Source organism: Dermacentor albipictus, unplaced genomic scaffold (genome assembly GCF_038994185.2).
Source record: "Dermacentor albipictus isolate Rhodes 1998 colony unplaced genomic scaffold, USDA_Dalb.pri_finalv2 scaffold_18, whole genome shotgun sequence".
Lineage (NCBI taxonomy): Eukaryota > Metazoa > Arthropoda > Arachnida > Ixodida > Ixodidae > Dermacentor > Dermacentor albipictus.
The window spans coordinates 3,071,319-3,098,186 of NW_027225572.1; the positions used below are offsets into that span (position 1 = coordinate 3,071,319).

The 26,868-nt window shown below is 44.2% G+C and overlaps 1 protein-coding gene across 15 annotated transcripts in view; it reads left to right on the forward strand.

Annotated features, from left to right (window-relative positions):
* The first annotated feature begins 352 nt into the window (after positions 1-352).
* Positions 353-26,868, forward strand: part of LOC135920079 (uncharacterized) — a 247,788-nt gene continuing 221,272 nt past the window's right edge. For 3 of the 15 annotated variants that reach the window (XR_010570165.1, XM_065454125.1, XM_065454130.1), the window contains exons 1-2: positions 359-541; positions 26,166-26,243. Coding sequence is in view for 13 of the 15 variants with exons in the window: in XM_065454125.1 (XP_065310197.1) it covers positions 512-541; positions 26,166-26,243 (108 nt within the window). In the remaining 2 variants the exon portion in view is untranslated. Of the gene's footprint in view, positions 542-26,165; positions 26,244-26,868 lie in introns of all 15 variants that reach the window. The other 12 variants (XM_065454135.1, XM_065454127.2, XM_065454126.1 and 9 more) reach the window with 9 other exon arrangements.

Consider the following 26,868-nt stretch of genomic DNA (forward strand, 5'->3'; position numbering starts at 1 on the left):
CCGTTCGAACCACCAGGTACGCGCAACACCGCCCCCCCCCCCTTTTTCACTCCGTCGTCCGGGTCGCAGGAACGGCGGCTATAAAAGATTGACGACCTAACTCAAAAATTCGAAACCAAGAGACACTAGATTTTAAGTTTTTTCTTTTAAATTCAACAAACCTTGGTGCAGTGGTTGCCGAGAAAAACGAATTCTCTTTCTACATGTATTTAGATAGCAGCACCCGAGCTGAAGCTTCCTCTTAAATGAACCCACAAATACTAACCAATCTCTTGACTGCCTGATATAGTGCCTTAATTAACCTAAGCTGTTAAAAAATTATTAGTAGTATGGAGCGTATGCGAAACTACGCTTGTTGGCCGTATTAACAATCTTGGAAAGCAGACGCGGGAAGGCAAGGGAAGCGCGTTGGTGTTGTATTTCTCACAGGCGCAAAGATGTCCGTGTTGTGTGCAGGTGATCTTTCTTCCTTGCGGACTGTGTAGTCGCCGTGACCGCAAGCTCTACCCTCATGGCTCGATTTGCTGAGCCGCCGGTTAAGGTAATGCCTTAGCAGATCGGATATGAGCATTGGGAGATGCTTTGTGGCCACCATGTGACAGTGCATGTTTTGTACGGAGTAATAACTCAGAAATCCGCTAAAAAATCTACCACGTTCAGCCAGGGACCGTAGTTGCGGCCTGCTAGTGCTGCACTCGCATCGCTGTAGTCGTTGAAAGCGCAGGCCTCGACAGTGTTGTATACCTTGGAACGTTACACTAATGTGGCTGGTTTGAGTCGCTGCTGGCTTATTCGAATGACAGTCCTCTACAGAAAGCTTTGAACGTCTCGCACCGGTCGCACAGCTCAGAAGCTTGCGGCCACGGAACGGATGTTTACAATACTTAACTATTTCGTTACAGCTAGAAATGTGCTTATTTTTGGTGCTTCTATGATTTTACATTTTATTATATTTATTTATTATATTATATTTATTTATATTTATTTATTATATTTTATTTACTTATTTATTTATTTTATTCTACATTTTATTTCGAGACATAGTAGTCGCAACGTATACTGCGATGCATAATATTATAGCCATAATCACTTGTATTTTGTATGAATGTAGAGCTGGTAATAATTGATACAGTTTTTCGGAATTATGTGAAACTTCAATGAACACGAATGAAAGTAATAACTTTCTATGCTGAGAGCAAAAAAAAAAATCTGAAATGTACAACATGCGCGCCTGGTTCCCAATTTTTGTACGACAAATCACGGAAAAAATTATTATGAACACTTTTTTGTGTCAATACTAGTCATCTTGATGCCAATGCTATGCGGGAATGCAGTAGCTTTGCAAATGTGAAAACGGGTAAGTTAAGGAGCATTTGTTTTTTACTCATTGCAGCAGTCACCTGGTTTGTTTTTGTTTTTCTCCCTTCCTTAGCCTCACGAAGCAACAGTTGTCAGGTCAGGGAGCATGCAGTAGCCTCCTCATACTTGATTATTGTGTTCGGTAGGCTTTTCTGTCCAAGCAAGGTGGTGAAGTGTGAGTTCAACTGGCACCACATGCTTTGTTCAGATCTTGTAACGTGGTGTGCAGTAATGTGGAATGTTGCGCAACATTGTACAGTAATGAATAAGGGCTCTTGCACAGGCGGTGTTCCAAATGTAAGAGATTAGACTAAGGTCTGTCTGAAATTGACTCCGTGCTCTTTTGTGAATAAAAGCCCCAACACGAGGGGAAGGATTCCTCGTAATAATTTGTATGTATGCTGTTGAAACGCTTATGAATAAAACCAACCCCCGGTGCCAAAATTAAGGTTGCACTTGACGTTAGTCTAACACATTTATCAAAATAACACGCAGCCATGAGCACCTACTGTTGTTCAAGACATCATTAAAATGCCCTGTATGTCCGATTGGAAAATTGTCAACCTGAGAGAAGCTTCTGTGTCTTTACTGCTGCTGTCATTTAAAAGTGCAAATTTTGTGTTCTTCTATTGGGGAAGTGCTTGGAGCACTGGAGGCTAGTTTCAACAATACCTCCAGATGAGGTTTTATACTTCCAAACTCTCCCCAATCTGCCAAAATTGTCAAGTCTGACAAATAGTTCAGCCATCATTTCTGATGGTGCAGTGGTGTTGTTGATAGACAATTCCAACAGAAATGTTAGAGTTTTCCATCAAATTGATTGATTTCTATAGGTCTGGTAATGAAAGAGTTAATTGTGCTTGATTTCACTGGAAATGAAAACCATAGTTGGACGAAATCTTCATGGTTTGTTTATTAAATTTAACTGTTGTTTCACCTGAATGTGCTGTGTTGCAGGTGTGAGATCCTTTCACAACAAAGTCGCACTAAGGGGATCTCCTTTGTAATAAAATGTATGGTAATAAAATTTGAAGTATTTACAGCTTTCTACAACTCATTCGTTTTCAGTTCTATGAGAAAGTAGTGGAGTCTAGTGTGTGCATTTTCGCGTAACTTTTGTGATCATAGCGATGCATTCAGTAATTTTGCTTCCTAACTATTTAAGACTAATTAAGCAGCTGTATTGAAACCGTAAAATTTTTTTTCTAAATATGCTTGCTGATATTTCTGCACTGTATTCCAGAGCCCATTGGTGGGAAATTAAGGTATAAATTTGGGCAAGTTGATTAATCATGTCAAGCAGTTTCCAGCACTGACAAACAAGCATGTGTTGCACTCTTGTCTGTCAGTACTGAAAGGTATTAAACTTGGGCAAATGTTTTCTTGTTTTGTTTTTTCCTAGAAGTATGTCAGAACTTGTGTACCTAGGTGCAAATTATAGAATGCCAGGTGGTCAAACCTAATTCACTGTGGCATCTCTCATAGCCCGTATGGTGTTTTTAATTGTTAAAATCAATCAATCAGTCACTGATATGCATGTACAGAGGTATTGCAAAAGTGCATAGGTTGTTGCAATCTGTGTACATTGAAGGGTGTTATTGCAAACCTTCATCATAATATGGAAGACCATACACAAAATGCACCTTGATTTTTTTGTGCGGACAACAAGACAGCAGGTCTTGCTTTGTTTTAGAGCATTAAATCAGTTAGCAGCCTTCCAGTCCATTTGTTGTGGTCCGCACATGCGGGGTTTTCATGTGCAATGTGCCTGCTATTAAACAGCATCTGTTCACAAATCTTTCCAACAAAAAGCTTTTTACTGAATTTGTTATGAATAGAGTTAGCAGCAACCAAAATCTGCTGACTGCTTTTTGTTCCTACTCGGAGCTTCTGGATCGAGACTTGCAACTTGGGCGGGTTAGAAAACAGGATTCGCACAGTGCAAAAACACAGCCAGGGGTCACACACACGCAGCGCTGCTTATCTGTCCCCATGTGTTGTCATGCTGTGCTAGTGCTGTTTCAACACGAAAAGCTGTGCCACACCCACATACAATAATGCCCACCATGTTCTGCATTTCATTGCACTGACTATGTGTGTTGGCATGACCAGAAAATTATTGCAAACGACCATTGCATTGCACAACTCTTGATGCCATTGTATTGGTGGTTATCATTCCGTGCCACCAGATGGTGCCATCAGTGATGACGCTTCTCCACTTTCGCTGGAGGCACTGCTTAATTCTGACATCTGAGAGAATTCACAGCTTGCTTACTCTTGTTTGGCACATGGGCATTTTTTCATTTGGGTGCATTTCGATGGGGCCGAAATAAAAACATGCCTGGGTGCACATTAAAGAGCCCCAGGAGGTCAAAATAATCCCAAGTCCCCCACTATGGCATACCTCATAATGATATCCTGGTTTTGGCGGTTTTGGCTCATGAAACCCATAATATAATTAATTTAATTAACTTACTCTTGCATAAGAGAAGAAACTGGCAGAGGTTTTACAAGCTGGAAGATGGGCAGCCTTTTGAGTGCAATGGCAGGCTCCCAACTGCACGTACAACAACAATACTTGCCTTGTTTGTTCATGGCACTGTTGCTGAGCAACTATGAAAGTTTATTTACCTCATTCAGTAGTGTTGTGAGGCCACCCGCCGTGGTTGCTCAGTGGCTATGGTGTTGGGCTGCTGAGCACGAGGTCGTGGGATCGAATCCCGGCCATGGCGGCCGCATTTCAATGGGGGCGAAATGCGAAAACACCGATGTGCTTAGATTTAGGTGCACGTTAAAGAACCCCAGGTGGTAGAAATTTCCGGAGTCCTCCACTACCGCGTGCCTCATAATCAGAAAGTGGTTTCGGCACGTAAAACCCCATTAAAAAAAAAGTTTTGTGAGGCCCTTTAAGCAGGGTTGCAAGATTGCCTCAACAAAAAGTAGCCAAATAATTTAAAAATGTAGCCCTAAAGTAGCCAGACCAAAATTTTTTTCCTGAGCAAAAAGTAGCCAAAAACATGGTCAATATGTTTGATGATGGTGGTCTTATAGATGGTGTAGACAGTGTCCAAACATCACCGTGTGTTTTCCGGCTCAAAATTACTTCCACTCCATGCAACCAGCACAACACTGGCCTCAATATCTGCGTAAAGAATTCTAGTGAGAGCTGTCACTCAGACGTGGATTTCGACACAACTCATTGTTACAGTGAACCAAAGGATTTCTTTTCCGATTTACTCATGATGTTATTGGTATTTAGTGAGCCACGTTCTGAGCTAAGGTTAGTTCACGTGATTGCTGTACCTGAAGGATTTTTCTATAAGAGTCAGGCAAATTATTGCCAGCTCCAACCTCAAGGATCAGCTTCGGCTCTTCAAGATCGTGTGCCCATTAGGCAGCCCAATTGCGAAGCACTTGAATAGGGATGCCTTTCCTAAGCTTGATTCATAAAATAAATATGTTATTTCTCTCCTGCTCTCTCTCTTTCTTTTTCAATTTACTCAAAAGCAGCTCGATGCTGAGTTAGCAGATGCTGTCGCTTGGAGGCACACTGGACTCTAGAGAAAATTTGAAACCTTGCATTTTCCTCATGGGGAAAAAGTGGCAGTTGTGACTGCAATTTGCCTTCAAGTGGTAACAAACAGAACTACCTGCTGGCCCTTAACTGCAGAGGTGAATTAAAGTTTATAGTTTTAATTGCCACTTGAATTATGGTGCTGGCAATAATCCAGGTGGTATTAGTATCGAAAAGAGTTAACTGCGCAATATTAACGGAATAGCGTTAAGGGCCCCGTGTTGTGAAAAATCCGGCGTCCCATGTGCAGCGTCGGACGTCGCTTCGGCAAAAAGAATTTTAAACGAAATTTATAACGAACTTTTGAACCACGCTTGCCCAACCATTCTTCTACCACCAAATTTCCTCATGCCTTGTCTTTCATTCTTTACAAAGTTATTCCTCGAAATTTGGAGAACAGCAGCCCACAGACAAATTTAATGGAAAAAAGCACCGGCAGCGCATATCTTTTATGTTAGCTCTTCTCAGACTGAAATATTCAAAGCGCGAAACAATAACAGGAGATCGACCCACCCAAGAGACCGCATTTGTACCAGAAAGCTTCCCTTCATGCATAGCGTTTGCTGCCAGCGTTTCCTGGTAAACATTGTGGTTACGTAAGCTGCATTTGCCAGGAAGCATGAAAAGCAGTCGGGGATCTTCGAATGCTATCACATTCTGCTCTTAAAGGGCCCCTCACCAGGCCCCATATCAAATTTTGTTTATACGCTGGAAGCTGTTACGTGTCCTCTAGGGAGCGTTCTGCCGCAAAAATATTTGCAGTCGGCTCATTAATAGCCGAGATGGAAATATTTCAGTGCCACAAACCCATGATTTCAGGAGGCGAACTGCACTGCACAGCGAGACACTCACTACAGTCGCACCGTCTAGCCTCCGCAAGCGAAATTTCTTCCCTGCGTTCTCCCATACCGGACCTCAAGGATCGTGTGACGCATACACCACGGGCCCCGCCTTCATTTTTTTTCCTCCTCGCTTTTTTTTTTGCGCTGCGCACAAGCTGTTGGATTGTCTGGTTTCCCGCTGCGCATGATTTTGCGCAATGTGCACGAGGACACCTGACTAGCGGTATAAGTCAGTGCTACACGAATACTGAGGCAGAACAAGCGGATCGCAGAGCATGATCACGCGCAGGAACACGGTAGAAAATGGCATAGTTTTGGTACCTGCGCACGTGACTGCACGACCGTGTGAACAAGCAGACGGAGCGGAAGTACATCTCGCTTGCTTCAGTGCAAAGTAAAACAAAAAACACGCAGATATTCCGTTTCTGTGTTTTATTATTTCTCTAAACTTCCATTCGTCAATTCGAGCAACAGATCATACAAATAGCAGATGGTGCCTTGAATAATTCTTGAAGTCACATGTCACCACGAGCAACATTACAGTGCGGACCCGAGTACATAGGTGCAGGGATGCGAGTACGTCACCATCTGGCTTGGAGTGGAGCAGCCACGAGGAGAAGGGAAAACGGCGTTCGGATTGAAATTTTAGACCTTTCCGTGGCAAGTAGCGATGTAATACTTTGCAGACACAATCGTTGGCACACATTGTATGCTCTGTGCTTGTCAGCTCAAAATGGCCAGACCTGGTGAGGGGCCCTTTAAAGGCAAAACTTGAGCGTCCTCCAAATTTCTAAACAGGGATTCTTTGGTAAGATTTGTGCAATATGAAGATGTGTACGTGAGTTTCTGTGAATGCAGGCACGAATGCGTGTGCTGCCTAATCTCTGACGGAGGCTGTGTACCTTGCTTTCAGTGTGACATAAAAAAAGAAGAGAAATGTAATTGTCCTAGGGAACACACAAAACCAATTTATATAGGTAATGCACTGCTGTCATGAAGTTAAGTGCAAAGTAAATTCCTTTGTCGAACAAATTCAAGCACTATACATAAGAATAGGAAGTCAGTACAACACTGCACCTTTACAAACTGGCAAGAACTCTTTTCCCAACCACCACTGCGATGTGTGAAAAAAATAATAAAATATGGACGTAACAGTACCGCAAGCACGCTGCGGTACTGTTACTTGTACTGGTACTGATTGATTGATGCATATCGAATGCAGATTTTTTTTCCTCATCACAGCTGGAAAATATGCGGAAGCAAAGTACAGTTTAATGACCAGCAAGACGACGAAAGAGGAATTACAAGGATGATAAAGTACATGCATATAAAAAGTAAGCCATAATCACAATTACTCGTTTGCACAAAGTTTAAAGTGAAAAAAATTGTTGCAAGAGTGCAGTATGAAAATAGACGAGTTATCATCCTGATGTTGGCAAAGCAATCACTCCCTGACCTTTGGTGAGCAATTGCCTTGCCATTCTCGCTGTGGACGAACATTGTTTTTCATATATTTACAGAGCTTATCATAGTGATAATATGCAATGTTCAAGCAGTACCATGAAACAGTCACAACTTTCATGTAACATGTAGCTGCTTGACTGAAACAAATAATAAAAAAATAAAAATAAATAAAACATTGTGTAGAGTCCCAGTTGGTACATCTCACACTGGGGATTAACGCAAATGGATTAAATATGCAATCTAGCCCCATTTCAATGAACTTCCACTGCCAGTTGGACGATATAAAACTGTAGAGTTGAAACACGACAGTAACTGTTCATCTTGCTGGAAGTCTTGGCGACATTCCCCACTCTGCCAGACTAAACTTAATGTGAAGGAGAGCTCGCTGTGTCTCATTCGACATGCAGTTTCTGAAATCATTTTGTGTCAATGAAACGTGGATGAACACGCGTTCGACGAGTGCATTCAAAAAAGGCAGCACAAGTGGGGACAAAGCATGCTCAGACAGCAGGGGGTACATTTGATTTCCGGCACAGTTTTTTGCATTCCTGATACTTGGTGATACTAGAGCAGAATATTTCGTTTTGATTGTCAGTGGAGACTACTGTGCTTCGCTGAGCGTGCACATAAAGACTGTAACCGTCGTGTTTCTTGTTTAATGTGACTTGCGGATTTTGTTCTAATGTTACTGGGTAAATAACTAACTCGGTGATTTGCAGGAAAACCAAGCAATAGGCTTCGGAGAAACCTTGATAGACATTGAAGGACCATGGGCGAAAATGACTTGCCATGACATGCGTGCGATTACTTGAGCTGTTATGTAAACTGACATAATAGTTTGTTGTATAGTAGCTGGCACGGAACACATACTCGACAGCTGTCGGCCCCACTGTTTTTCTTACTGAACCATGCGTGAATTGGCAGCAGATGATGCCGAAACAAAAAGGAGAGAGCTTTGCACTGGAATGGTGTATAAATATGGCAGCCATGACTTAACGCCATCCTCCCAACGCCGACATTGCCTAAAAACCCAGCCTTTGAGATTGCCTACATGTCTTTGTAGCAGCAATGAGCTTTGGGTTTTCATAAACTGGCGTTCTCGAATTTCATCAATGTTGACGTGTACTTGGGACTCGGAAGTCCTTAAGCCAAAAATAGGCCTAAATGTAGCCATGTAGCCAACTTAGAATTTTCTATGCCAATCCACATAAAATGTAGTGCAATTCGGCTATTAATAGCCCAATCTGGCAACCCTGCCTTTAAGTGTGCAAGCCCTAACAGCATAGAGTTTCATACAATAATTACTAGAAGGAATTGTGCAGCAGTGTATATGGGAGCTGCAATGGGGGTGGTTCAGCCAACATGGGAATGATGGGCAATACATGTATTTGCCTGAACTTCATTCTTCTGGCTTCAAACATCTTCGTGGCTTTGTAATCACGGCATTTTCAACAAAGTACTGTGTAATAAATAATTAAATAAGTATTATTAAAATTGCCTGATGGCAGGATTCAAACACAGGACCTCTACCATAGAAGCCCGATATTGAAACCATTATGCCATGGATGCATGCATTGACAAGTGACAAAACTCCTTTCTGAATTTATCGTGGGCAAGCCAATGCCTTGAGAAGCTTGGCACGTTTCGATTTGGCCACCTTGACAAGCTGAATCGTCGCAATTAGGAGCGATTGTGCATGTTCGCAGGGTCTTCTGCACTTCGAAAGGTATAGATTTCTCTGAAAATTGCTACAATAAAGGCATATAAAGCATAATGAACAAAGCCACAAGAATGTCTCCAGCTGCAAGCACAAAGATCAGACAAACCCATAATTCCCATTGAATGATTGCAGCACCAGAGTAGTGGTTGTAGGAAACACTATGCCTAACAGTATGGGCAGCCTTTGCAGAAAACTTTGGCATGTGAGTGACAAGAGCTGTTTCTAGGCACCATTGGAGGGAATTCCTGGCATTCTGAAGCTTGAGACATTTGGGAGAAGCATTTCCCATGGCCTCTCATGTTTCAGAACACTGACCGCCATGTTCCCAAGTGGGTCTTGAAGCTCTTTCTGAACTTCACTGCACAGAGTGCGATGCCAACCCTTGACTGGAGAAGACGCTGCTGCTCAGTAACACTCTTTGGTTCCCCAGGATTAATTGTTAAATGTCAGTGTGGCTACTTTAGTTGAGCGTTAGTGTTGGAAATGCTACGTGGAAGTTCATATTTAAGGAAGGGACGAGATGTGTCTCCACATCATTGTCTACTTCTTTGTTATTTAAGTCAGTGTGGAAGGTAACAGCAAGAGAAAGAGAAGTTCACAGGACGAGCATTGTCTAACAACTGAAGTTTGTTAAAAACAACACACAAAAAGAAAATAGCAGCTGCATGCCGTTAAATGACATGCAATAGATTAGCAAGCAGTTGCATCTCATGCTCTTAACAAAGAGGGAGAAGTTCCCAATATGCAATCATCATGCAACATTTGTATATAAAAGGCCCACTTGTCTTTGTGCTTGACAGTGATGTTATGCTTCCTGTCCTGCATTCTCTTCGTATTGCTGTCGCCTTCCGTGGTTATTAAGGTATTTAATCATTCCAACTCCTTTCTCAATTACTACTTATTCCAATACCTTTGTGTATTTTGTACATGAATCCTTGTTAACTTGCTCACTTGACTCATCTAACCAGTTGAGGAAGGGCACTATCATCCTTTCTTGAGTTGAAGGAATGTTTCAGATCGTAGGGGTGAAAGTTGCGCAGGGGTGCCAGTACTTGACTGACCTCTTGTCGTGTGACCAGTGTATTGCAAGGTACAAAATGCATTCATGTATTCGAATAAAAGAGAGCCACAAAATGCACCGTCGTGATGCTGCAAGCAAATCTATCTTGCATTCTAAAAGCTAGAGGTGAAACTTGGATTTCTCATTAATTTCTATTTCATTATGTGTTTAACAATTTTCTACCTAAACTGCTTTGCTTTGCAGTAGGTTTCTTGAATCTGTAGGACTGTGTTGGGGGTATGAAAATGAAAACCCCTGAAATGGCTGATGAGAAAACAGTGCAGGGAGCAGTGCAGTGCAGGGACATAAGAAGTGTGCCGACTTTAAATTCACCTTTTATTTGTGCGCAAAAGTATATGAAGCTTACAACACGTGCTTGCCTCTGCATAAGAAAGCCCGTGATCATTGAGATATGAAATTTTTTTTGCCAACGGTGTCACCGATTGTAAGCTTGCACATTTGTAGCATTTTTTATGCATTATGCATGCCCGTACAGTTCCCTTTGTCAGTGTGTCACAATAATGTTTGCCTCTTTATATGTTGTCATACAGCCATAGTGCTCGCAGTGCAATGCTGTTGCTTGGATCTTCAGATAGTGTCGGTGTTATTATTAAACGGTCACTAAACAGTCATGCTAAGCTAAGCTGTGTTGATAAATTATGCTTCTGAAAACACCAGCTTCGCCAGTTTTGTGTAAAGATGCTAAAGTGAAAACTGGCTTGAAGTTCCTGCACTAGCTTCTCGTTATTGTAGGCAGCATCTGCTTGGTGTTAGTCTGTCAAAAGAAAAGGACTACATTGTATTCTGACAGAACCAAAGATTGCTTCTAATGCACCTTGAAAACTTTTTCTGCCCAGAAACAGCGAAAGCATGCAGAAAAACTTTCAGTCTGTGACATTGTTTGATCATAATAATGCCAAGGTTTGGGTGTCAAGTTCAAAGTCAGAGACTTCATCTGTCATTTTCTCTGCTAATGACAAACATTCTTCTGCCAAATACTAAATGTAAATTGAGTCTTGAAAACCTTCACCAGGTTCATTAACTTGGTGTTGCTCTTTCATCATCATTATTAGCCTATGTTTATGTCCCCTGCAGAACGAAGACCTCTCCCAGTTAGCTGATGCCAACCTCCGCTTGCAAATTTCCTCATTTCATCACCCCATTTAATTTTCTGCCGTCCTCGACTGCGCTTCCCTTCTCTTGGCACCCATTCTGTAACTCTAATGGTCCACCGGTTATCTGCCTTACACAGCCCAGCTCCATTTTTTTCTCTGAATGTCAACTAGAATATTGGCTATCCCCATTTGCTCTCTTATCCACACCACTCTCTTCCTGTCTCATAATGTTGCACCTAACATTTTTCATTCCATAGCTCATTGCGCGGTCCTTAAGTTGCTCTTGAGCTTCTTTGTTAACCTCCAAGTTTCTGCCCGATACGTTAGCGCTGGTAGAATGCAATGATCGTACACTTTTCTTTTCAACGACAGTGGTAAGCTTCCAATCATGATTTGGTAAGGCCTGCTGTATGCACTCCAACCCATTTTTATTCTTCTGTAAATTTCCTTCTCGTGGTCCGGGTCCCCTGTGAGTAATATACCTAGATAAAAATACTCCTGCACAGACTTTAGGGGCTCACTGGCAATACTGGTCCTCAATCATTTATTGCAATTCAGCCCCAATATTGCTGATTAAGACAAATTCATTGGCAAACCAAAGGTTGTTGAGATATTCACCTTTGATCATCACTCCTCAGCCTTCCCAGTCTAATAGCTTGAATACTTCTAAGCATGCAGTGAATAGCATTGGAGAGACTCTGTCTTGTTGCCGGACCCTTTTCTTGATAGGTAATTCTCTACTTTTCTTCTGGAGAACCAAGGCAGCCGTGGAATCATTGTGGTGTCACGAAACACTTTGGGCAGTAAGCTTTTGCAACTAGAACAATAGAGCAGCGAGAGGTAGTACAGCTGATCGAGCACCAAAAGAAGGTGTTTCTCTCTTGTCGTCGTCTCTCTCCTAGCCACAGCCCCACTGCTCCTTATTTTACAGTTATCTCCCCCGCAGAAAAGGAAGCCGTCCCGGCAACCTACGGGTAGGACAACACAGGCGGAATATAGTACGGCTTGAGACGCTGGACATGCGAAATTTCATGTCCTCGGTGGTGATGATCCAAAGGTAGCTCGAGGGGTTCCACGATATAGTTCACTGGAGACATTTGGTTGATCACATGGTATGGGCCCTGGTACTTTGACGCGAGTTTCGGTGACATTCCAGGGGTAGGGGCTGGAACCCAAAGCCACACTAGCGAGCCAGGAGCATAGGATACAGGAGCATGGGAAGTATCTCGATGGTGCTTCTGCCGTTGCTGGTCTTCTGACGTAAATATGACGGCGGTACGGAAGGATAGTATCCATTGTGGAAAAAGGTTCGCGTCCGTACAGGAGAAAGAAGGGCGAAAATCCCGTGGTAGTCTGCGCGGCGGTATTGTAAGCATAGGGCAGAAATAGTAGAACATGGTCCCATTTGCTTTGGTCGGATACAACGTACATGGCCAGCATGTCACCAAGAGTGCTATTAAAGCACTCAATCATGCCATTAGTCTGCGGATGATATGCAGTAGTGGTGTGATGAATGTTGCGGCATTCTTTGAGGAGAGCCTAGATGACATCAGAGAGGAATTTGCAGCCTCTTTCACTGAGTAATTCCCTGGGAGCTCCTTGGCGAAGGTTGATGTGGTGCAGGAGAAACCAGGGGACGTCACGTGCAGAAGCGCTGGACAAAGGGGAAGTTTCCACAGAGCGCGTGAGATGGTCGATGGCCACGTTTACCCAGCGATTGTCGTTGGATGTGGTTGGCAGAGGTCCATAAATGTCGATGCCTACTTGATCAAAAGCATGTGCTGGGCAAGGCAAAGGCTGCAATGGGGTGGTTGGACAGCGAGGGGGATCTTTGCGGTGTTGGCAAACGAGACAGGAGCGGACATAATGACGGATGAATCGATACATGCCCCGCCAGTAGTAACGAAGGCGTAGACACGCGTATGTCTTCAGACCTGCATGCACGCGCTGGGGGTTGTCGTGGAACGCTGCACAAATATCCAAACGCAGATGCCGAGGGATGACAAGCAACCATTTGTGGCCGTCCGGGAGGTAGTTACGACGGTACAAGAGCCTATCGCGAATGGAGAAGTGCTGTGCTTGCCGATGTAATGCGCAATGGATAGTGGGTGGCGATGGGGGGGGACAAAAAACTTAGCATGGACACAGTCCATGGGTCTTTCTCTGTGTCTGGGTCAATCCATGAATGATGGACAACAGTGGAAGTATGGCTTAAGCGAGATTGTTGTAGGTCGAATGACGTGCGAAAGCGGTCAAGTGGATTGACGATCTGGGCCTGCTGACCTGGAGTGAGGTTGGGATCAATACACTGGGAAAATGTTGGGTCACACGGCGGCATGGGAGCAGAAACTTGAAGGGCCAGAGCATCAGCCGGGGGAGAAGCCGGGTTGTCGGGCACAACGTAAAGGAAGCTTGGTTCGATTTCGTCAGCATAACCAAGATACTCGTCATAGAGCAGGATAGCAGGGCAAGGACACAGGTTCAATACATGAAGTGCGCTGGAACCTTGTCAAATGGCAAGGGCAAAAGGAAGCAAGAAGGGATGACAGCGAGCAACTAGCTTAGACGGTGTGAAAAAAACTGTGGGGTTGGAAAACCCAACGCAGGAAACGGGTACAAGTGCGGCAGAGTATGGAGGAATCCCGGTGTTGGCGGTGACGAACACACGGCCAGAAGCGTCATCAGTATATCAGTATCTTCAAAAATGTTGTTGCCGAATGGTGACAGCGCAAGTTCAGCCTAGGTACAATCTATAACGGCATGATGAGAGTACAGGAAGTCCCATCCTAAAATCATGGCATAGGAGCAGCAAGGCAGAACAATGAACTCAATATGGCATAAAGTGCTGCTTATAACAACACACACGGTACACTTCCCTAAGGGTTCAATCGGCGCAGCGCTTGCTGTACATAATGAAATGACAGAATATGGTGTTGTGACTTTTCTAAGGTTAAGACGAAGCTGGTCTGAAATCACTGATATTGCTGCTCCCGTGTTTACAAGCACATGAATGGCAATGTCTTCTGCATAAACTTCAAGGACGTTCGCAGGAAATAAATGAGGTCTTGAGGAGTTCGTTGAGATCGCAGTTCTTGCCTCCGGAACTGCGGTCCTTAGTTTTCCTCTCGGATAGCTTCAGGATGACGGATAAACGGCGACAGAGAACGCCGATGGGCAGACTGAGACCAACGGGCATTGAAGGTTCAGGAAGCAGGAGGCGAGGCTTCGAAGGGGCTGAGTGGCAGTAGCGGAATAGGACAGAGAGTCGAAACCGTTGCTTTGTGCCCTCGAAGAATCCGAAGGATACCATCCGTGCTGGCGGTAAAGCTGCGCTACATGCCCAGGCAGGCCGCACGAATAACAGATAGGCCGGTTGACATGGGTGCACCATGGATTGAGGACAGCGGGCGGGGACTGTTGGAAATATTGGCGAGGTGGGCGCACAGGCTGCTGTGGTGGCCAGTAGCTGCTTGTAGGTGCATATGTTTAAGCTGCTTGCGGAGGTGAGGGAAAGGCGCTGGTAAGTCTGGATTGAATAGTTGCAGATGGAGGCCTTGGATTCGCAACAACGGCAGCGTATGTAAGTGGAATAGGCGCAGGAGGCTGTTGATGAGCAAGTGGGTACGGCGTTAGCGACTTGTTCTTGTATCGCCTGACGGAGATCGGGATACAAGGGCGACTCTGACGCTGGACTGGCTGGCAGAACTGGCAGAAGAGAGTTGGCGTGCCACTTCTTCTCGTACAAACTGCTTGACATGGTCAAAGATTGCTGAACTGCAAGGAGTAACACTGACACCATCACTCAGAGCTGAAAACGCGACGTCCGGAGCGAGAGCTCGGTGCGTAGTAAGCCGTTGTTTTCGTAGCTCCTCATAGCTCTGGCAAAGCGTTGTGAGGTCGTTGACCATCTGAGCATTCTTTGCCAAAAGCATTTGGAAGGTGTCATCTTCTATGCCTTTCAAGATGTTCTTGACCTTGTCATGTTCGGTCATACCTGGGTTGATACGCCGGCAAATGTCAACTACATCTTCAATGTAGCTGGTAAAGGTGTCGCCCTTTTGTTGGGCACAACAGCGAAGCTGTTGTTCAGCCCGAAGTTTGCACACAGCAGGGCAACCGAAGGCTGCTTGAAGTGTCGTTCGGAGTGCTGTCCAGATGGAAAAGTCAGCCTCATGGTTTCGGAATCAAAGATGGGCGACCCCGGAAAGGTAGAATAGTAGGTAACCAAGCTTGTCAACTTCAGTCCATTTGTTGTGGGCACTCACTCGGTTGTACGATGACAGCCAGTCCTCTACGTCATGATCATTAGTGCCATTGAATGTGGGAGGATCCCGTTAGCGTGGCGCACCAGGACAGACGATTGGAGGCGGTGCCTGGGGTGGATCGGTAGGACTAGTCTCCTCAGGCATGGGAGATGTGACAGGGATCGTCCTGCTTTGAAGTTCCGGGTTTGCAAAAGGTCCAGCACCTCCACCAAATGTCGTGAAACGCATTGGGCAGTAAGCGTTCGCGACTAGAACGATAGAGCAGCGAGAGGTAGTACAGCCAATCGAGAAATGAAACAAGGTTTTTCTGTCTCGTCGTCATTGTCTCTCTCCTAGCCAGAGCCCCCACTGCTCCTTATTTTACAGTACAGTAGATATTTCTCAAGATATTATTATGATATTATCGGGAGATACTCAAAGAGACAAGCCACCGCGAGAACGACGAAGTTGGTCTGTGCCTTGGCGCGGGCGAGTGTCGGCTTGGCTGTCTGGCTCCAGTGTAAATAGCCTGTAAATAGCCCCTTTCATCTGTGTCTTTTTACACGTAACATTCTGGTGGAGGTGGAGGAGCTATTTCTCTTCTATTGATCTTCATTCTGGATACTGGCAGATTGCTGTTAACGCTAGGACAGAGAAAAAACTGCGTTCATCACACCTGATGGCCTATAGCAATTTAAAGCAATGCCGTTTGGATTATGTGACGCCCCTGCCACCTTTGAGCATATGATGGACTCCTTACCCCAAGGTTTCAAATGATCCACGTGCCTCTGCTACCTCAATGACGTCATCGTCTTCTCGCCAACGTTCGACACTCACATTGAGCATCTAACAATTATACTTGATGTATTTCGAAAGGCGAAGCTGCAACTTGACTCGTCCAAATGTCGTTTTGGGCACCGTCAAATTACTCTTCTGGGCCATCTCGTTGACGCTTCCGGAGTACAGCCTGATCCCGACAAAACTCGCGCTGTCTGAGACTTTCCGGTTCTGAAGACAGCCGCAGACGTCCAAAGTTTATTTATTCATTTATTCATATACCCTAAAGGCCCATTCGGGCATTACATAGGGGGGGGGGGGGCAGCCAGTTACAATTACAAAACGTGTAGAAAAAGAACATTGGTAAGATACAGTGACAGTGACATAATTATATACAGAAAGAATAACATACGCAAATAGGCACTCAATACAGAAATAATCACACATTTAGGAAAACCTTCAACTTGTTAACAAAAACATCATGGTTAATGGCAGATACAATGTTCCTCAGTAGTCTATTCCAATGATATATTGCCAAAAGTAATGGTGAATGACGGTACAGATTAGTGCGAGCAAAAAGGGGTTGCACTTTAAATGGGTGATCAAAACGCTGAAAAATAGTATGAGCTGCATTGATGTAAGATCGCGGAACGCGGATCTACTATGATAAAGCGCGTGAAAATGTGATAACAAAGTTATTAGTCAGCGGTTTTGAAGAGAGGGCAATGAAAGTGATTCCTTGATGTCCGTAACACTAGTTTCGCGAGTATTTTTTTGTGATATATCTTGCTGCTTTATTTTGTAATGCTTCGAGTTGATCGATCAGATAGGTCTGATGCGGATTCCAAATAATGGATGCGTACTCTACCTTTGAACGAACAAGCGTAGTGTATGCTAATAACTTAGTAGCAGTGTTCGCCAAGTATAAGTTGCGTTTAATGAAGCCGAGTGTTTTGGATGCCTTACTGGTTATGGTATTAATGTGCTCGTTCCAAGATAAATCAGAGGATAAATGAACTCCGAGATATTTTAATGTGGATACTTTCTCAACAGGGATTCCCTGAATCGTGTAATAGCTCAATTCTGAATTATGTGTTCTCGTGAACGTCATGGCCTTAGTTTTAGAAACGTTAATTTCCATTTGCCACTGGCAACACCAAAATGTGAGTTTGTCGAGGTCTACCTGTAATGAGTTCTTGTCTTCCGCGTTACTAATTTGTCTGTAGATGATACAGTCGTCTGTGAATAGCCTTATGGTAGAAGATAAAGTGTTTCCTATGTCGTTAATATAGATCAGAAATAATATTGGGCCCAGGACCGAACCCTGCGGTACACCGGATTTTACATGCGAAAGTGAAGATGAGTACCCATTCACGTAGACTGATTGACTTCGGTTGGTTAAAAAATTAGCTATCCAATTTGTAATCCTTCTGTTTATGTTAAGATTCGTTAGCTTCATTAATAAGCGGATGTGCGGAACTTTGTCAAATGCTTTTGCAAAATCAATAAATATAGCATCTATTTTTAGTCCACCATGAACGGCTTCGTGGGGGTCAGTTACTAATTCGAATAGTTGGGTTTCACAGGAACGACCACGAAGGAAACCATGCTGATTGCTAGCGAAGAAATTGTGATCTGATAGAAATTTCATGACGTTGGATGATATGATGTGCTCTAGTAATTTACAACAGATGCTTGTTAATGATATGGGCCTGTAGTTTGAGACTAAGGAGGGATCACCAGATTTAAAAATGGGGATCACGCGTGCACACCTCCAGGCGTCAGGCACGCATCCTGTATTAACTGACTGTTGAAAAATAGCAACCAACATACGTGATATAGCTGGTTTTGTAAGTTTTAGCGATTTTGCACAAATGTCATCTGGTCCGGGTGCCGAATTGACTGGTAGACGATCTATAGCGGCTTCTACACCTTCGCGAGTGATTATGAGGTCATTCATTGAAGTATTTAAGCTGATAAAGTTCAGATCTGGTGGCACTGGTTCTTCTGACGTGAAAACCGAACAGAAAAAATTTTTTAATTCTTCCGCAACATCGTACTGCAAAAGAGGCTCACCATCTTTCGTTATTGACATAAGAGATGATGACGATGGTTTCGGATTTACTACTTCCCAAAATTTTTTACAGTTGTTTTTTAACATTTGTGATAAGTCGTAGTTGTAAAATTTTTCCTTAGCTGCTTCAATTTCTGCTTTGCAAAGTCTCGCCTGTTCGAGATAGCGTTCCCAGTCGTCGGCAGAGTTCGAAAACTTTGCCCTTGAATACATTCTTTTCTTCTTATTAATACACCGCCTAACATGTGTTGTAAACCACGTGTTTTTGTTTGCAGATTTGATGGTAATTCTTGGAATATATCTTTCCTTCAATTCAGTGAGCGTCCTTTGAAAGATCTGCCAATTTTCGTTTGTATCACGCTCGGAAAAGGTCAATGAAAACTGCGTAGAAAATGTTAGTAGGTCGTTATTTAGTCCGCGTACATCCCCTCTGTTGTAATCGTATATGGTTTTCTTTGCATTACGAGGTTTTTTATATTTTATGGTGTACTCGCAGTGGATAACATTGTGGTCACTCATGCAGTCAAGGACGCGTACATACATACTTTGTGGATCCGTAGTCAGTACAAGATCTAGAACTGAATCACCACGTGTGGAACATGATACCATTTGGCTCAAGCTAAACAAAGAAAGAACATCAAGAAACTGCCTACATTCATGCCGTCTTGCGCCCTCGACGGGTTTGCATGTCGGCCAGTCAATTCCGGGATAGTTAAAGTCACCTGCAAGTATTATTTCCTATGACGGATAGTTGCTTTGAATAATGCTTAAAGAATCATGAAGGCATTCAACAAAGTCAGCTGAAGAACTGGGTGGCCGATAGCAAACCCCGATAACGCAAGTTACAGACGGCGATAAACGGAGTGCGAGCCACAATATTTCGAGGACGGAAAAAGTGTCGACAAGATGCGCACTGAACTTCTTATTTACAGCAATTATGACGCCACCCCCTCGAGATGTGCTTCTGTTTTTTCTAAACAAGGAAAAACTATTCGAAAGCAATAGTTCGCTGTCAGCTACATCAGAGCAAAGCTAAGTTTCGGTACCAAGTACTATGTCCGCGGAACAGCATTCAATAAAGGCTTGCAGATGATCTTGTTTGTTTAACAGACTTCGGAAATTTGATACTATGATTGACAAGGTGTTATTCGGATGGGTTCTTTCAGGTTCATTCGTTTGTTCTACGTGTCTGGTGGTCTGGGAGAACTACCACCTTATTGGCCGAGGAATCAAACGTATAGTGCTTATTGGCAAGAATTAGTTTATCAAAAGCTAGCTTGAATTTTTCGTTGGGTCTGCGGTTAGTCCGAGCAAAATCGCGGAGTTTATTTCTGATGTGCCGCAAGCGCGGTGAAAAGTCTTCTTCTACCCACTCGAGCAGATGCAACGTCTTTAAGCTTGAATGCATTCCTCAGGATATTGTTTTTATCCTTAAAGTTCAAAAACTTAACTATTATGGGGCGATTATATCCCGGCTTTTCCTGTCCCAGTCTGTGAGCCCTTTCAATACCACTAGGCTGAATGTTGAATGTATTCGTTATAAACTCTGTAATTAATTTTTCCGTGTCATTCCACTTCTCAGTTCTTTCCTCGGGAATGCCCTTGAATATAAGGTTGTTCCACCGCATTCGGTTGTTCAGATCATCCACGGCAAGATTGGCTTGTTCAATTTGTTTAAGTTCAATGGTTCGAACCTGATCCCGAGTTTCCTGCACAAGCATCCCCAATGTGGATACATCTTTGTGAACGCTGTCAACCGTTTCTAGGCGCTGTTCAATTTGTGACAACCGTCTTTTGAGATCTGTAATATTCGACTGGATGTCCTTGAGTTTGATGCACATATCTTTCTGAGATTTTTCATTAGCCGCAGAAAGTTCTTTGAGAAAATTCATAATTTGATCTACCTTGTCAGGACCTGGGTTTGTTTCGACGTCCCCTGCACAGATGATCAGGTGCGCGACACAGAACAAAACTACGAACAATTGTACCCCAGCCCTCGATCTACGACACACCGATGCTGGCCGTAGCCATACGGGTGAGCACGATTTAGTGACTCTACTAAGTGTGACGAAACAGCCGATCCTGGCGCGGTAGGTACATAGATCAATGCCCATCTCTCTTCAAAAAATCTTACACAACTTCAATTGGGGTTTGCAGCCAAATAGGGATCACGAAATGCGCCAAAGCGCTGCAGACTCGCCTACAACGAGTGAAAGCAACAGTTTTAGCGCTGTGAAACTGGCTGGAAATCCCGTTTGACGTTTGCCGCTGAGGCTTCTTATACTTGGCTTGAGGGCGCTGCGGTGCGTGCCGGTATCACCTGCGCGGGATTGCACGACGATGGCTCCCACGACGCAAGGTCATATGAGTCCAGGACACGAGGCAGCAGCTTTTGTGCTCGATGGGTGGCAGTCAGCCGGTGCTTGCGCAATCAGCCGATCGTAGCAGCGACTAGCAGGCGTCTCACAGGGTCACACGCAGGTTCCTCACCTACAACGAGTGAAAGCAACAGTTTTATAGGACTATGCTCATACTTTCATCGTTTTGTTCCAGATTTTGCTATAATTGCTAGACCCCTCACTAATCTTTTGAAGAAAGGCGTGCAATTCTCGTGGGTCACGTCAGAAGCCGCCACCTTCTCTCGTCTGGTCACTCTTCTAACCTCACCACCCGTTCTCGCCCACTTCGACCCTGATGTCCCTACAGAATTGCGTACAGATGCCAGCGGTCATGGCTTAGGTGCCGTCTTAGCCCAGCATCAGCGTGGCCAGGATCGCGTTATTGCTTATGCGAGCCGCCTCCTAGCACCATCGGAGCGCAACTACTCCATTACGGAACAATAATGCCTTGCTGTTGTCTGGGCGGTTGCGAAGTTCCGTCCTTATCTTTACGGTCGCCCTTCTTCCGTAGTCACTGACCATCATGCTCTCTGCTGGCTCTCATCGCTAACAGAACCTACAGGCCGGCTTGGTCGATGGGCTTTGAGGCTACAAGAATATTCATAATCCGTGGTCTACAAGTCTGGCCGCCTGCACTAAGACGCTGACAGCTGGTCGCGTTATTCTGTTGACGGCTCTGACTCCTCCAATATTGCCAGTGCTGCTTGCGTGTTCTCTGTATCACAGCTACTTCATTTCGCCGACGAGCAACATCTTGACGCCTACATCAGAGCACTCATCGACCGTTTTGAACACTCCGGCCGATGCCACTCTATGCCTCTTCGTCCTCCACGACGGTACTCTGTACCGTCGTAACCTTCATCCGGACAGCTCTGAGTTCCTACTTGTCATACCTAAACACTTCCGCTCAACCGTTCTGGAAGAGCTTCATGACGCACCAATGGCAGGACACCTCAGCGTATCTCGAACCTATGACCGTGTACGTCGCTGTTTCTTCTGGGCCGGGCCTTGCCCGTTCCATACGACGTTACGTCGCCGCTTGTGAACTTTGCCAACGACGCAAGAAGGCTTCCCAGCTCCCCCGCTGGTTACCTGCAGCCGCTCAAGATCCCTGCCGAGCCCTTCCATTGTGTTGGCTTAGACCTTCTCTCTCTTCCAACCAGTTGCGCAACTGATGTTGTCGACTTCCTTCTACATGATATCATTTTGATGCATGGTGCTCCGCGCCATTTGCTAACAGACCGTTGCCCTACATTTCTGGCCAAAGTCATTGACGACATCATGCATTCCTGCTCAATACAGCATAAATTTACCACCTCCTACCACCCTCAAACGGACGGCCTCACTGAGCGTTTGAACCGCACCCTTACAGACATGCTATCGAAATACGTTTCAGACGACCACCGGGACTGGGACCTGGCTCTCCCTTACATTACCTTTGCGTACAACTCTTCCCATCTCGAAACTGCTGGCTTTTCCCCGTTTTACCTCTTGTATGGCCGAGAACCGACGCTACTACTAGACACTGTGCTTCCGTACACCACAGCTTCAACTAGCGCTTATGCCAGTGATGCAATCGCCCATGCTGACCATGCTCGCCAACTTGCGTGCGTTTGTCTTCAATTGTCTCAAGACAAACAGAAGCAACGCTACGACCTCCGTCACCGTGATGTCCATTTTGTGCCCGTCACCCTCGTGTTGCTTTGGTCACCTTCGCGTAAAGTTGGCCTTTGTAAGAAACTGCTCTCCTGTTATACAGGCCCATATCGCGTGCTCTGCCAAGTGACTGATGTCACCTATGAAATCGTTCTAGCCACGCCCACTACGTCCTCCGTTGTGACAACCAGTGACATTGTCCACGTCGCCTGGCTCAAGCCCTACAACTCTCCACGTGCCCTGGATATTTAACAGCACCGTGACGGCGCTTTTGCCACCGGGGGGGGGGGGGGGGGTAGTATTACGATATTATCGGGAGATACTCAAGAGACGAGCCGCTGCAAGAATGACGATGAAGTTGGTCTGTGCCTTGGCGCGGGCGAGTGTCGGCCTGGCTGTCTGGCTCCAGTGTAAATAGCCTGTAATAGCTTCTTTCATCTGTGTCTTTTTACATGTAACAGTATTAACATATGGCTTCTGTACTGCTTGATTACACAATAGCTCCATGTGTTGCTCTTTAACATGCTTTTAATGCCTCTGATGCTATTGAACACCTCTTTAATATCTGTGATTTCTTCTCTCTTGTGAGAGAGCCTGACAGCATGCTTTCTTGCATATGTGTTTGCCTTTGTTTTGTTGGGCTGCATACAGGGATTAACTTTTCTGCACCTTGTTGGTCTTCCTCCTCTTTGGTGTCACACATGGTCCTCTCAACCTTGGATGGTGTGTATGCACCTCACCATTCTGCCTGCTTGGCAGAACTTGGTTCTCAGGTTCATACTTGAAGCAAAAACTGTATCGCAAACACAAGGCCAAAGAACATGTGTCTGACCCTGTGTTAGTCGTGCCATTGAACTTCCAGAGTGGGCAGTCTGAGCAGCTAGGCAATAGTGTGGGAATGAAATGGATGCAGTACAATGAAAAGTCACTTTCACTTCACTTGGAACAAAGTTTTCAGGTGAACCAAGTGATCTCCTGCAGACATTACATTTGACCCTACGCGTAACTGTTTCAGTTGTACAAACTCGGTAAAGGCAGCCCACAAATGTTCTTATGGCGCAGCAGTGCCTCTGCAATGCCAGCTAGCCCGATTTATTGAGTTGTCTGGTGGTGACGCTGCTCAGCAACACCAGCTCTTACACTGTCATACTTTTCTCCGCCAAGTATTTCTGGGTAGGACAGAGAAACGCATCTTGTTAAAAGCATGAGGGCAGTATGAGAATAACTTAGTGTTGTGCAGGCCTGAAATTTTCTCAAGTTGCATTGAAACAGTCAGTGGTTTCAGTTGACTGTTTTACCATTGCCTCCAATATAGCTTCTGTGGTGCTCCTCTCCTGGCCTTCTTGCCCATAGAGTTGACTTGGTAGAGTACAAAATACAGCATGCAAAGAATGCCTTAGTTTGTGGACGAAGCATGACTCCTTGGTGCCATCAAATTCTATGACTAGGCATCAGGACAGAGGAAGACGGTTGTGCCCGTCTGACCGGCTTATTGGGCTTAACTCTCTGAAGAATTATGTCAAAATTGTTCTCGCCAAGTGAAGAAATTCCAAGCGGCCAGTGAGGGAGGTCATTGTGAATGCCATCAAGTGTTGCAACAATGTGATATCTTTGAGTGCTCAGCGCCAGATCAGCAAGAACACTTGGGAATGTTGCTAATGTTGCCCATCCTATGTTCGCTAACTTTGCACTGAAGATAATGTACAAAAATTACCTCGCCAAGGTTTCTCCACAGAAACCACTCTCGTGGAATTTCCCCTAGCTTTAGGCTGTGAATATTGGCGATCACTGTGTCTTTGTCGCATTATTCAAGTGTTATAATAGTTTTTTTAGGCTAGTGTGCAGCATATTGTACATATGAAACAGAAGTGACTCTAATAGAATGGTGGAGATCAGTCTTGGAGCCTTGTCATTTTCTCGTCCATGTATTTGTTGTGCAGTGTTCTAATCTAATCTTTAAATAAAATTTGTGGCCAACTTTCATTTGGACACTTGTAGTTACTGCACAAGTAATTTAATGACATAGATATAACTTCAAGAATAGCAACATTCTTTCATACAAGATTCAATATCTTTGTTAAAAGTTTTTACATTGCTTCTTTTGCCAGTTTTTTCTAAGACTATTGAATAAAACTATCTTCATTGAAGCTACTATGAATGCATGAATAATAATTTAAAAATTTAATGTTAACATTCAAAACCTTGGAAATATTCAAAATGAACCAGAGCGAGAAGTTTATCCTCTTTTTAGTATTTGCTTGAATACAAAGCATACTCTGAGATAAAGAAAGTTTCTTGAATATCAGGGCTGTGTGGGACAGCAGAACAGCAGTGACCCTTGCTGCATAGTGACGCATTTAAGTGGCTCTGCATGTTTGTGTTAGGTGCTTGCCAAAGGTGCTCTGAAGTTCATGTTACAAGTGCAATAATGCAGTCACATTGTTTTGTTTTCAAAAGCTTAGGTAGTAAAGTAAGAGTGTAGGGAAAATTAATTGGTGACAACCTATGAATGCACTGGTGAACACACCGTTATCGAACTCAAAGGAAGTTTGTAGAGATGTGCCAGCCAATTACGTTTGCTGATTTCTGGGACATCACAGCAAATGCCAACTCTTTTCATTATACTGGCATCTCTCAGGAGCTGTGTGTTTTTGAGTGTGGAGGCAGAGGATAGGTGAAGTGTGTTTTTCTTAGATGGTCACCCAGTGTAGTGCATTCAAGGTTGGAATGTGCTTCTTCTTTTTTATGTGTGCAATCCTCGTGCACTGAGCCTCAACAAATGATTGTCTGGCATCCCCTTTGAAACAGGGCAGTGACAAATGGTCACCTCGCCTAGTTGAGTTACTCAGGTATGCTATACAAAAGTACCTACAGAAGTACACTGCATACTTAATTTTGGGTAATTACTGCTCTCATCTTGATAGTGTTTGTGATGCAAAGTAAACATTGAACCTTTTTTAATTACATTATTCTTGCCTGTGCACCTTTACAAAATGTACCACAAGGACAATAATCTACGAGGCCTCCTCCTTTTATCTACTCGCGTCCTCATCTCGTGTTGACCAAAGTTGTCATAGTACTCAACTAAATGCCATTGAAAGGTTGTCATTCTCCAACGAAACTGTGAAGATCACTCGTGTTGAGTTCTTTTTTCTTCTGCTTTCAGCACAACTCGTTTGCCATATTCCTAGGAATTATTGACCCTTGGCATGTTTCAATCAGCATTGCTCTAGCTTGTGTGTCCTCTTGCATATAACCTATACATTTCTTTTTACCTAGTTGTTCTATTGCCAAGTTGTACTGAAAATGGATAAACAGTATGAAATAACAAAAGCCCATGTGTACAGCCCAAAAATAGTTTAAATGTTCTGATGGCAAAGTCGGGACAGCTGTCTCTATACAATGCAAAAATGGTGTGTTTCAATTCTCGGCATAGATGGCTACATTGCTAGACAGCCACTATGCTAACTCCTCTTGTGACTCTTACGTACATGGCAAAGAAGCCTGCTTCGAGGAGTCTACAGCAGTGTAAGCTATATTTGCTAGCTAGTGAGCAGACAGCACAAACAGAATCTGGTGATATACAATATGGGTTTTTGAAGGCATTCACTCTGAGTAAGCATTAAGGTAGGCATCGGAGACCTGAGGAAGAATGTTGTCAAGGCATTGCAATAGGCAGCTAGCTGTCTTCGTAGACCAGCTTGACTAGCTGCAATGAAAGTGGCCAGAGAGGACCTTTCCCTAGTATATCCGCTTCTGTTTGTCCCATCTTTATCTTATCCTTGGTCACACTAAGCTGAGCTGTGCTCCTTTTTTGAATTTTTTCATTCTATAATCTCTGACAAGATTAGCAATAAAAAATCAATGTACGTCTTCTGCAGGCCTCTCAGCCCGGGCGGTCACAACCTGCATCTCGGAGGGGAGCCGGAGGCTTGTTGCAGTATTTCACCAATCGCCAGGTGATGCCTACTCAACAGTTGCTAAGGCTGCTGTGTGGAGCCTGCTGTTCTTACCAGCCTCCTGAAGCCAATTTATTCCCAAGTTGTAATTTAAAGATTCCTTAGATATTTTTGAACATGTTATTCTTTTTTTCTATATACAAATACTTGCAATGATTATTAGTACAAGGATTTTATGAGGGTGGTATGTGCGTAAACAAACTACAGTTAAACCTTAATATAACAAAATTCTTGATATAACAAAGTATTTGACTTTTTATAACTTCTTGTCCACAGAACACCATGTATTTAGAACCTCAATATAACCAAGTGTGTCAATACACAATGATTGACCTTGTCAATACCAGGAGCCGCCATATGTGCATGCAACAAAGTTGGACAAGCTTTTCTTAGCCCTACCATGCCGCTGTTTGAAAGGTGCAGTATAGTTGCCCTACTGACACGGCTGCCAATTGCTTCGTTGTGTCTCGTATAGTGGACGATAGAACACTGGACTTTTGTTAACGGAGGTTAACTAGGTTTAATAATCATGGAGTACACAGGAATGGGTGTGGTTACATGGAGGTACAGTTTTTGAGACGGGGCAGCCGACCAGCAGGAGAGGAGCGGGAGTACCAGACGCAAC